Source organism: Petaurus breviceps, unplaced genomic scaffold (genome assembly GCF_028583685.1).
Source record: "Petaurus breviceps papuanus isolate PSGF00001 unplaced genomic scaffold, PetGlider_PUasm1.0 214, whole genome shotgun sequence".
Lineage (NCBI taxonomy): Eukaryota > Metazoa > Chordata > Mammalia > Diprotodontia > Petauridae > Petaurus > Petaurus breviceps.
The window spans coordinates 12635301-12647704 of record NW_027185863.1 but is presented as its reverse complement, the minus strand read 5'-3'; the positions used below and the strand labels follow the sequence as shown (position 1 = coordinate 12647704).

Genomic DNA, 12404 nt, shown 5'->3' with positions numbered 1-12404 from the left:
ATGGGATGGGATGGGATGGGATGGGATGGGATGGGATGGGATGGGATAGACTCCCTAAGCACCTAAAGGCTAGGCAATCCGAATACCTTTAGAATTAGCCTAATTAGACTAGCCATAATAAAATTCAATAATGGTGAAGACTGTTCGAGAGCTGTCATTTTTCGATGCCTTCCTTCTGGTCCACAGTGACCAGAGCTTTAGCTCGGTGAATACGTATCCCAACGAGCGTGTATAAAAAAGCTAACGGCCCCGTATTCTCTAATTCTGCGCTTCTGACTACTGAGCAGGAGGGTAAGATGCCACCTTGGAAGAGGGCAAATTTCGTTGCTTTGAGAGCGTCCAAATCGAATTCCACTCTAAAGTTGGGCCCTGGACTCTCTATTCCCTTCTATTGGTTAAAACAAGCTACCTTCTCAAAGAATTGGAATTAGAGTATAACTTTGTGAGGGAATAGTGTGGACAGAGTGAAAATTATTCTTATCTGATGGTTTTAGAGAGAAAAAGCATAAAATCTAAAGAGAATTTGAGTGAACAAGCAGTGTCCACTGAGGTGAAAGGACCCTGTCACCTAGTGGGTACACCCTTCCCACCACTTTTCCAGCTCTGCTAAAACAGAGAATGCAGTTCTTGTCCAGGGTCCCGGTCTTTTCCTCTCCTTCCTTTTCTTTCATTCATAAACCTGGTGGCTATAGACGCAGCTTGAATATTGACGTCTCTCCCCCAACTGCTCCGCCGTTAACCCAATTACAGAATTCATCAAGAACTGTGTTGAATTATCTCTTTCCATACAGTATCAGCATTAGCCTAATTAAAAGCTATAATGTCTGATATAATGATTAAATCGTTAGCTCTGCTGTAGGGAAGCAATATTTTGTTTTCCCTTCAATTAGAAGCTGATTGAGGTTTTCAGAGCAGGTCAGCTGTGAAATCTGAATTATATGTGTGAATACTGCTCACAGGGTGAGCCCCTACTCGAAAGCTCCAGAGATTCTCCAAATGCTTTCACCCAGAGAGCTAGGAGGCGACAACAAAACACACATACACACACACACTCACAGTCTCTCTTTCTCACTCTCTCACACACACAATTTGCTCCCTGATTGTGGATTTAGGGATCTCCAAGCTAATCGTTGGAAAGAAGGCGTTGTTGCTTTTGGATGGGAGGGACTTTATTTTGCCTACCCTACTCCTCCCATCATTTTTCTCCTCTTTCCCTTCCTTTCCTCAGATGCTAGCGGAGCATCAGTCCAAATGGAACGTATTTTTAGTCGAAGGCAGTGATCGCATACTTACAGGCTGGGAACGATTGAATCTCTCTTGCTCTAGTTGCAAACCCTCTAATGGCGCAGATGTTTCTCTGAGTTTGATAATACAGAGCGATTCTTTCTCGGTTTGCCTGTCCCCTTCTCTCTTCTCCTGTTCCCCTCCCCCTTTGCGTGACTAGGGCTCTGTCCATTGCCTTTTCAGAGAGCAGTGTTGGAGGTAGTAGGGGCTTGAGAAGGGTTTAAAGAGAGACGACTGTATGTAACCTACTCACTTGAACAGAGAGACACGAATTGATGTCTAATGGAACGCGAATGTTCATACACATCGTTACTTGATTTGGAAGAGCTTTCCTGGATGAAAGTGTATGGAAATGAGAGAATCGGGCAGAGGACAGCAGCAAGTGTCTGCTGACGTTCTGTGTGATATGTCATAGGGAAACCTTTCTTAGCTCCTGCAGGACAGAGGCGGCTGCCGAAGTACTCAGACTTTCCCAACGACCAGCAGACGGCGATCGCGGCCCGCGCTGGGACTTGGCGCCAGCAAGAGTTCAGGGCTCATTCCCGGGAGCAGCAGCTTGCGAGCTTGGTGTCCCCCTCCCTCTTTCTCTATTCCTCTTCCCCTCCGGCTATAACCCCGCCCCGCCCCCCCCGCCCCCAATCCCTTGTTGATTCTGCGGCCTTCACTTCTTGCCTTCCTACGCCACTTTCTCTTCTCCCACATTCTTGTTCCTCTTTGTGGAACCACATGACTTCTAAGTTCCTGCCTGATTCGAAAAGTACATTATTACTTTTTTTCCTCCTTTCTCTTCTTCCTTTTTTCTACCCCCTCCACACTTCTTCCTCTGTGAGTCCTAAATCCTCACATTCACCCTCTTCTTCCCACTCTCCCCTCTCTGACTCCAGGCAAAGTGCAGTTTCCTGGATGCTTGTACCTGATTGTCCCTTTCGGGGAGACACCGGTGATTCTCAGAACAAGTTCTCACCGAGGAGCCCTCAGACTTCCTACTACCCTTTTCAAAAGACAGAACCATTTGACTAACTGCCTTTGCTGCCACCAAACTCAGAAAAGAAGATAGAGAGCAAAATGTTTTGCCAGCATAGTGAGGTGCTGAATAGGAAGGAGGCATCTGGCAAGGTGGGGAGGGGGTGGGAAGGAGGGGTGGCAGGTGGAAAAATTGGTGAGATTTTTGACAGATAACACCCCATGGAGTAAGCTGAAGTCATAAGAGAAGTTACACCTTTGTTTTGAAGGTCTTGGAGTCAACCTTTCATTGTCCCCCGAATTCACAACCTGTGGCATCAGAAAGTCATTCCTTTCCAATAATCCATGCTGTCAGAAAATCAAGAGATCATCTGTCTCTTTGACACTCAACCACTGCAACCATACAGGGAAACAGGTATATAAAGTCATAGACACCAAGATGCAAAGTCTATCTACTGCTTGAAACAAGCAGCTTACTCTATCAGAAAGCAGTTCCCAAGGCAGGAAGTTTAGATTAATGTTACAATCCTGCATCTGGTGGCCTAATACTGCTTTATAATCTTTTAAATACTCTTTCATCTTCATCACATCACAAATGTGTGGAGTTCATCAATACCTTTGTCAATGTTTGGATTGCCTGATGATCTTCTTTTGGGACTGTTCCCAGGTGCCAAAGAAAAGAAAATCCAAGGCATCCTTCCTCCCTTATCAGAATTCTAACTTGAGATGCTCTTTAGAATTTTGAGGTGAAAGGGAAATTCTTTTGAGTACCAACAAGTAACTCAAGTCAAAGTTGCTGGGTTTCCAGGTAAAGAAAACACTGTTGAACAGTATACTAGGTATTGAACTATAAGTTTTACTTAACCCCTTCTAAAAAAAAAATCTGATGTTTCTTTGACAATACCATACAGTATTCAGTCATAGGAAAAGTCCTTCCAGTCTTAATATAATTCTTGATAAATGAAGCTATTTATCTGGTCCTGAGCTTTTTATTATGTTGGGGAGTATTTAAATATGGCTTGTGAGATTACCCCCCCCCTTTTTTTTGTTGTTGAGTTGGAAGGGAGGAGGTCGAGATGTAAAAGGAACTAGGGGGTGGGCTTCCAGAGGAAATTACAGAGGGGAGTTAGTAGGGAGATTCTCTTAGTCCTCATGCCAGGATGGGAGGCACGGAGAGGTCTGGCACCAGGTGCCCTGCTGTTGCCTGATTGGCACAGGCAGTATCTGTCAATCAACTCTCACTTGGCAACAAGTTACACCTGCAGCTTGAGTTTAATACTTATCAATGCAGGCACTCATACTGTGTGCAACTGCTTGGGACCTAGTAACATCCAGCCACTAAACAGGGTATATTTCGAAAGCCTTGAACGCTATGTAATAGCATGATCTCATTCAAGGCTAACCCATTTACTTCTATTTAAATGCTCTGGGAAACAAAGGGTAATGTCGTATTTGGAAACAATTTTCTGGATTGTGGTAGGAAAAAAAAATCTAGACCAATTCAAAGTCAGCTATGCAAGATTCAAGAACTACAAAGCATTCCTGTGATGCACGCTGGAGTGCAGGGTGTTTATAAAATAAATTGCTCTATTGATATGGAAAATAATGCACCAAGCACAGTTCATACAAAGTATTTTCAGGGGGTCTCTGGCGACTTATTTTAAAATCTAATTTGAAAAGCAGGAGGAAAAAAATCTTTCAATCGCTAAGTGGATAATATAGTTTATAATTTGTAAACCATTTCTTTTATTTCGGTCTTGCTGACTTTCCAAGATATACTGAATCTCAGTGCACACCCATTTTCTCTTAAATTATCAAAGGAGAAATGGGTATGTCATTCTGACACAATATCCTTGGTGGTGGTGGTTGTTTTTTAAGTTCATTCACAATGTAACTGATGTTTGTGGATAACGAGTGAAACAAATCAAAAGATTTAACAAACTCTCCGGAATGAGAAGGTAGTTGAAAACCAAGCTTTTAACCTGAATATTTAGCGAAAAATAAATATGAAATAACATTTCTTTTCTAATATAATTACATATTATTTGATGAGTTTACTATTAGATTTTGAATGCCTGAAATGAAAGTAGTTTAATCTGTACAGAGAACAATTCACTGTTGCCCTGCATACAGGAGCAACCCTGCAATAAAAAGAGAAAAAAACCTGCAGCAATAATAATAGTAATTGAGAGGAAAGAATCATTATTCCTTACCTTAGACAACCATCAGGGTCAGGAAAATTAACAACCTTACAAAAAAGTAGAAAAGATGTCACGTGTTCACTGCCCAACATGCTGAAACAATTTCTTTATGCCTATCATTACTCTTATTATTATTACATGTTTATTTCTATTAGAGAATAGCCATCACATTGCTGTTGTTAAGATTATACAGGGCCAGCACTTTCCATATTTTTGAGGCTGCATAAAATAAATGCAAACTTGTAACTTCGAGGGAAGTAAGTAGATGAGGAATATTTGGAGACAATGATTTTCTCCTGACCATTTCCATGTTTATATAGAAACAGGAATTTCTCCTGCCCCAGGTTCTGTTTCAGAACTGAATTTAGGAAAACTATTAAGTACCAAGAATATTTGCAGTTTAAAATAATCACTTAAAATCGGGGTCCCTACTTTAGAAGCTAGGACTATCTTCTTTGTAAATAGGGGTATGTTTAAGTCACTGATCCACTTCCCAGTAAGGGTGATTCAATGTTTTGAAAAGTAACAGCAAATCAGTAATCCTATTGTCAAGTGTCACCATTCTTTGGCAGACGGTATTGGCCAGGGACAACTTTGGCCTTCAGTATGCTCTGTCTTCAAATTAACTTTCTTAAATTGTTGCTTAAATGGTAAGAATCCAGCTGTACCTTGGTCATGTATAACCTTCCAGGCAGTTTGTTTTTTTTTAAGAAGAGAAAGGAGAATGTCAGTGGGAAGAAGGAAGAGGAGGAGGAGGAGAAGAAGAAAAAGACAAGAAGAGAGAGAGAGAGAGAGAGAGAGAGAGAGAGAGAGAGAGACTGCTTGAGTTGGAGAAAGGTGGACTTCTTTAACTTTTAAGGCCTCTCCTTTTAGTAAGAGATATTGGAGAAACAGGGAACTGCATCAGTCAATGGGGTTATCAGAAACGTTAGCAACCATATTAAGAGTGGGTAACAAGGAAAAATTAAGCTGGGAAAAAGGCCCAAAGTTGGACGGTCCAGATTGAGGACACACCATAATTGATAGAAATTATTTTTTTCTCTTTTGTGTTTTCTCCACTTCTTACACACACACACACACACACACACACACACACACACACACACACACCTGCATTCTTCTCTTTCCAAGAGTGAGCTGTTAACACACAGCAACCCATACCAGCCAATTTCAACTTTCTCATACTTTAGTCGGAGAAGGATCTCTGTGTTGCAATTTCGACCATTTAAACCTTGGTAAGGGTCGTATTATTACGACTCTAAGTCTTTTCTTCTTCTTCGCTTTAAAATCAAATCATTAATCATCCTGAGAGCGCCAGTGGGGAAGAGAGTTGGGATGGCTAACTCTTAGTTCCCTCGCTCAGGAAGCAATGTGGCTTGTGTGACCCCCCTTCGCAGGCCCCTCCCTCCTTCCCCTTCCTTTTTTCCCTCCCTCCCTTCCTCCCTCCCAGAGTTTATATATCTCACCTCCCCACGTCACTCGACAGCGCGCCATGCAAATAATCCCCCAGCCGCAGCTCTCCCATTGGCCGCGGCAAACTCATTTAATGGCAGCTCTGTGCTCAGCGTATGGCTGCTGGGTCCCTGGCTCTGTGTGTGTCTCTTTCCCTGCTCCTCCTCTTCTGATTCCCCCAGCCGAGAGGAGGGAAACCAGAGAGAGAACAAATTACTGGACAACTTCTCTCGGGCTCTAAGGTGTTTTTCCCACCCTTCCTTCCTTTCCTGTGTCTCTCTCTCGTTCTTATTCCCCCCTCTCTCTTTTATCTTTCTTCCTCCTCCTCCCTGGTACGATTTTAATTGTATCCCCCCCCCCCCCCCCCCACCTTTGGGGGGGGGGGGGGAAAAAGTGCCCCCCCCCCCCCCCTCGGCACCTGGGACCCGCAGATGCAAATCACACGCTCCTCTCCTCTCTCCCTCTAGAAGTTGTAGCCACCAAGTTTTAAAGTCTGTAAAGAATAATCGAGGAGGAGGAAGGAGAGAAGGAAAGAGAGAGCGAGTGTGTGAGGGAGCCAAAGCGAGACAGAAGAACACCCCGTGCAGAGCGAGCGCCTGGGTACATCCGCCACTCACTCCTCCTCCCAAAGTGAAGCAGCAACTTTACAACTGATTTGCACCTGTTTGAACAGCTCCAGCTAGAGAGGCGACAGCAGCAGCGGCAGGAGCAAGCAGCAGCAGGAGCAAAGACACACCACCCCTGAGCCAAGTGGTTTTTTTGCACGAGGAAAAAGTTTCCGCCTGTAATTCTGATAGCCACTGCGTGTGTGCTTGGCTTTTGTTTTGTTTCTTTTTTTGTTGAGGTTTTCCCTCTCTAAATTTTCTCATTATTAACCACAGGATCTTTTTTTTTTCTTTTTGACATCTCTCCATTTTTGATCGTCTCTCTGTCTTCCTGGTCCTCTATGCTTCACGCCTTTTTCGCCTGGTACTGGTGAACACTAAAAGCCGCTTGAATGTACAGCATGATGATGGAAACGGACTTGCATTCCCCCGGCGGGGCCCAGGCCCCCACGAACCTAACGGGCCAGACCGGGGCTGGCGGAGGAGGCGGGGGCGGCGGCGGCGGTGGAGGAGGAGGAGGAGGAGGCAGCAACAAAGCCAACCAGGACCGGGTCAAGCGGCCCATGAACGCTTTCATGGTGTGGTCCCGGGGCCAGCGGCGTAAGATGGCCCAGGAAAACCCCAAGATGCACAACTCGGAGATCAGCAAGCGGCTGGGGGCCGAGTGGAAAGTCATGTCCGAGGCAGAGAAGCGTCCTTTCATCGACGAGGCGAAGCGTCTTCGGGCTTTGCACATGAAGGAGCACCCGGATTATAAATACCGGCCCCGACGAAAAACCAAGACCTTACTCAAGAAGGACAAGTACTCGCTGGCCGGGGGCTTGCTGACGGCCGGCGCCGGAGGCGGAGGCCCGGCCGTCGGGGTAGGCATGGGAGTGGGAGTGAGCCCTGCGGGTGTGGGCCAGCGTCTGGAAAGTCCCGGAGGCACGGCGAGCGGGGGTTATGCGCACATGAACGGCTGGGCCAACGGAGCCTATCCGGGCTCCGTGGCGGCGGCGGCTGCCGCGGCAGCGATGATGCAGGAAGCGCAGCTCGCCTACAGCCAGCACCCGGGCGCCGGGGGAGCGCACCATCACCCACACGCGCACCCCCATCACCCCCACCACCCGCACAACCCGCAGCCCATGCACCGCTACGACATGGGCGCACTCCAATACAGCCCCATCTCTAATTCGCAGGGCTACATGAGCGCCTCGCCCTCGGGCTACGGGGGCCTTTCCTATGGCGCCGCGGCTGCCGCAGCCGCTGCCGCGGGCGGCCCACACCAGAACTCGGCCGTGGCGGCGGCGGCAGCGGCAGCGGCCGCGTCGTCAGGCGCCTTGGGCGCTCTGGGCTCTCTGGTCAAGTCCGAGCCCAGCGTCAGCCCTCCGGTCACCTCGCACTCGCGGGCTCCGTGCCCCGGGGACCTGCGCGAGATGATAAGCATGTACTTACCCGCCGGGGAAGGAGGGGATCCCGCGGCCGCATCGGCGGCTGCCGCAGCCGCGGCGGCGGCACAGAGTCGACTACATTCGCTGCCCCAACACTACCAGAGCGCCAGCACTGGGGTCAATGGCACTGTCCCCTTGACACACATCTAGTCTCAGAGACAGCGATCGACCGAGCGAGCGGCCGCGAGCTAGAGTTAGAAAGCAAAGGAGAGACTGGCAAAGAAAAAACTTACATTGCAACAAACACACAGCAAAACAACAAACTTGTACCTCTGCGATGGGACTGTCGCTCCCCAAACCCCCTCCCTAGCCCTTGTCCCCTCCCTCCTCTAACCTCCTAAAGCCCTTCTTACCTCCCCCTTCCCACTACCGCCGCCACCACCTGGACTTCCTTTTTGTACAGAATGTTTTAATGTTCTTGTAAAAAAAAATCCCGATAATATTAATAATGAGGAAAAGAAGGTAACAGTTGCTCTATTTACCTTTTTAGAAGCTCCTGGGAACTAGTTGTTGAGACTAGTTTTGCGTTTTAGACTGAACTTCGGTGTTTTATTGAGACTTTTTGTACAGTATTTATCATTCATTGAGGAGGCATATAGCGTTTTATTTGCTAAAGAGGAAAAAAAAACAAAGATATAGGCGATGCCAACTTTTATATAACCGCTGGAGCATTAACTCATCCTTGCATCGCTTCCGTATGGCGCTTTATTGCCTGAGATAGAGTGATGGGGAACAGTTCTCATTTGTTACAGTTGCAGTAAAACAACTCCGAACCACACGTTAAAGTTTGTTGTTGTTGTTGTTGGTTTTTTTTTTTTTTTTGTGGTTTTTACCCCCTTTTTTTTTTTTTTTTTTTTTTTTAAAAAGATCAATCTTCCCCCCCCCCCCTTTTTTTTTCGGACTGAGACGTTATTTTCTGGGTTTTGTAAAACTTTCTGTATCTGAGATCTTCCCCCCCTTTTTTGTTTTGTATGATTTCTTGTAAATGCATTGTGATTTTTTTTTTTAATTTAGGCGTTTCGGGAGTGGGGGGAGATTCAGATTGTGTACATAGTTTTACTAAGAAGCCTTTCTGCTAAAAGAGGGAGAGAGATAAAGAAAAACCTCAAAACCTCCCTTTCCCCTGGATTTTGAGTTAATAAAATTTTAAGTGAAAAATGTTTTTCTCCACTAAATTTGAAATGTACTGACTTTAATTATATGTATAAACACCCTGAAGAACAATTGGTAAATCTGGAGAGGGAAAGAGAGAGAAGCTAATCAGGGTGAGCCGAAAATAACAGAAACCGCCCCCTTTCCCCGCAGGAGCCGGAGGGGAGATTTCTAAGTAGTCAATATCAAATGAAAAGGGAGAAAGTGAAAATCAATGAGGCATAGGTTTTCAAAGAAGATTATTTTTAATATCTATTAAGTGTTGTTAAGGAAGGCAAAATATTAAAAAAAAATATTTCCATAGTCTGGCCCATTCGTTTGCTTGTTTTATCTGTGGAAGGCAATATCCTGGTGTGAGTTTACTTGCTGTGAAGCTTTGCCGCCTTAAACTGGTCTAGGGTCCAGACTGCACTTCTGTGTGAAGGGGGCGGGGGCAGGGGGAGGGGAAAGACCCCAGTGGCGGGACTGGGCCAGGGATGGGGGACAAAGACAACGGCGGTGCACATGTGCCCCTGTTCCCCCTGTAATTAACACGATTGCAAGCAGAACTGATCTATCTGGGTTTGGCTCACAGAAACACAATCTGAACCAAAAATATACTCAAACTGAGTCCCCTGGTCCCTGTTCTCTGTCCCCTCCCTCTCCCCTCCCCATCCTTTGGGAAAGGGTGAAACATTTTGTGGAACTTTCAAAATAACAAAAACCCTGCGTGAACTGGGATGCAAGTTGCTAACAACCGGTGTGAAAGCTGTCAAGCTAAATGCTGTGTTTGTTCCTAACAGGATCCTAAGGTTGTTTAATGCTTTAAAAGAAAAAAAAAATGAATTCTATTTTTTCTAGGTGTTTATCGGTACCTTGCCATTTTTTTTCTGGAATTAAAAGTTTTCTGTAAAACTTTGTCTACTAGTAATTTGACAGCATTAAATATTGCATTTAAAAGTCATACTGTAGCAAATACATTTTGAAACTAGTCGTGATGTTAAGATAAAATTATATTTAAAAGATCTTTTAAAGTTCATATCGGGAAATATGGGTTTCAGAAGCTTTAGGCCCTCCTTGCCTTCTCCTAACTGCCCCCACCCCACTTATTTCTCAGCATTTTTTTCTTGGTGGTGAATGAATTCAAATGAGGGCAAATATTATTTGAGGAAAAGCATCGGAATCAGACTGACACTAACTCTAACCTCGATCTTTGACCATTGGCGAGTGTCATTCGTCAATCTGGATAATTTTGCTTACACTGCTCATTCCTTAGAGTAACTTTCGAAATTTCCATGGACCATGTCGTCTATTGTTTTCTAACAAGGTAATAAAAAAATTTCTTTTTTTTTTAAAGTAAATTGGTCCTTTGTTAGCCCTCCAAAAGTGTCCTTAGGAAAGTGTGTGACGTCCATAGATGGGTCAGCGGAATAGTTCTACAGTAACTTAACTTCCATGGACACAAAGACCCCTCTGAGAAATTCTATACCGCTCTGTTCACCCGAGTCTGGCCTTAATTTTGGAAACCGTTATATGGACACGCTGAAAACATACTTAATAATCTGGGGTGTCTTCGAGATCTTTGCTGGTGATGCTGTCCACAGGGCTCATGAAGTTTCTCTCTGTTTGAATGTGTATACTTATGTATCGGTCAGATGTATGTTTGTGGTGTGTCTATGTGAAGACATGGTCAAGCAGGTGTATTCAGAGTCGGTGTATGTCTTAGGACATCCCCCAACTGAACATTACCCACATTCGGAGAAGCCCATTGGGTATCTGAGGAAAATTGAGGCATTAGCCTTAGCTGCAAAACCTGCAAAGATAAAAAAAAAAAATTCAGATATACTGGTAGAGATGGGATGGACATCTGAAAGCTGTTTAGGAAACTGCTGGCACTTACCTTGGTTTTCATCTTGTGTACAGAAAAGCTAAGGCTGCAGCAGCTAACACTGGGCCGCTCTCCCCGCCGCCCTTTCTTTTCTTTTCTTTTCTTTTCTTTTCTTTTCTTTTCTTTTCTTTCCTTTTCTTTCCTTTTCTTTTCTTTTCTTTTCTTTCTTTCTTTTCTTCCTTCCTTCCTTCCTTCCTTCCTTTCTTTCCTTTTCTTTCTTTCTTTTCTTATTCTCTTGAGGTTCGTGCTAGGGACCAAACGCTTGAATAAGTCTGCCCAAAAGCATTTCTTGAAGGGGAGAAGACATTTTCAGGGAGTTGATTTTTTTCACAGTTCAGATACCAGTACTGAAACTCTGTGATAGAATTGTAATGCCTCCATTTTAAAAGTGTAGATAAATGACGAAGATAGAGCTGTGCAAGCTTTTAAATGGACCCCAAGTGGGTCCGGTGGCGTTCAGGTGATAAATACCAAGCATACTATGCCCAGGGCACTGACTGGCTTGGATAAGGTGGTACCAAGTTCCCAGTGACTTCTTGCTCCCCTTTGGCTCCCAATTTCTCTTCAAATCTTGGGCAAAATATGGAGAGTCTGTGAACTGGGGTTAAAAACAAAGTTTCAGTAACTCTGTTGTGGAAGCCTAGGGGGTGAATTCTTGAATTCTGTGTACAGTGGACGGTTCTTCGCTGGACCTTGTCTTCTGAGTTTAGTAGGGTTTTAAAGGGATTTTGTTTCTAATTTGACTCCCTTCTTTTTAAAGAGAAAAAGTTGTACCCTAAGGCCCTCTCTTTCTTATCCGCCCCCCCAAAAGCCTCAATAGCTAAAGAAAATGATTTACAATTTCAAGATCATTTATGGATTCAGTGAGCCTGAACTGCAGATGTTCGTCCGATTAAATGACTGACAGGTTTATTAAAATAATGTATGTATAGGAATAATAACACACACATACATGCATTTCATTTTCTTCACAAAGAAAGAGGGAACGTTTCATCCGAAGGAAATTCCTGTTAATTAGGGAAATTCTTTACTTGTGCCTAGCTAGAACTTCCCTAGAATTCTCTGTGGGTGAACTGATAAGTGGCCATCCCATTCTTTCTCTTTACTTCGCTGCTCCTCCTGCCTCTTCTCAGGACCCCCTGCCCTCCGCCTGGGGCCCAGGTCCTCTCCAAGGAGCCCCGAGTTGTGGCTGGCCTCCTACCCTCCCCCCAAGCTCTCTCCATAGCCATTTCCTCCTCCCCAGGAGCGCCCTGGAAGGAATGAAACTGGAAGCGTTGGCGGCAGAATTTAATAACAGGTTTGATTCCTTCGAAACTTCACGTGAAAAGCAAACTTGGCCTTGGCTGTAACTCTTTTTCCAGGGTGACTGTTTAGCTGTTTTGAAAGCCCTGGCCAGATGGGGAGGAGGTGAGGGGGTGGGGTGAGGGGGTTGTGCGGATCCCCTGGGGAG

The 12404-nt window shown here is 45.1% G+C and overlaps 1 protein-coding gene and 1 long non-coding RNA gene across 3 annotated transcripts in view; both read left to right on the top strand.

Moving 5' to 3' along the window:
• The window catches only part of LOC138165676 (uncharacterized), a 579025-nt gene that overhangs the window by 501353 nt on the left and 65268 nt on the right, over positions 1-12404 (top strand). The gene's annotated exons all lie outside the window — the stretch shown is intronic.
• SOX1 (SRY-box transcription factor 1) lies at positions 6340-8758 on the top strand. Of its 2 annotated transcripts, XM_069093954.1 has the most exons (2): positions 6340-7729; positions 7799-8758. In XM_069093954.1, the coding sequence occupies exons 1-2, from the start codon at positions 6898-6900 to the stop codon at positions 8083-8085; spliced, it is 1119 nt and encodes a 372-aa protein (XP_068950055.1). In that variant the 5' UTR covers positions 6340-6897; the 3' UTR covers positions 8086-8758. The 2 variants fall into 2 exon arrangements, with proteins under 2 accessions (XP_068950055.1, XP_068950054.1); XM_069093953.1 differs by having other exon boundaries at positions 6340-8758.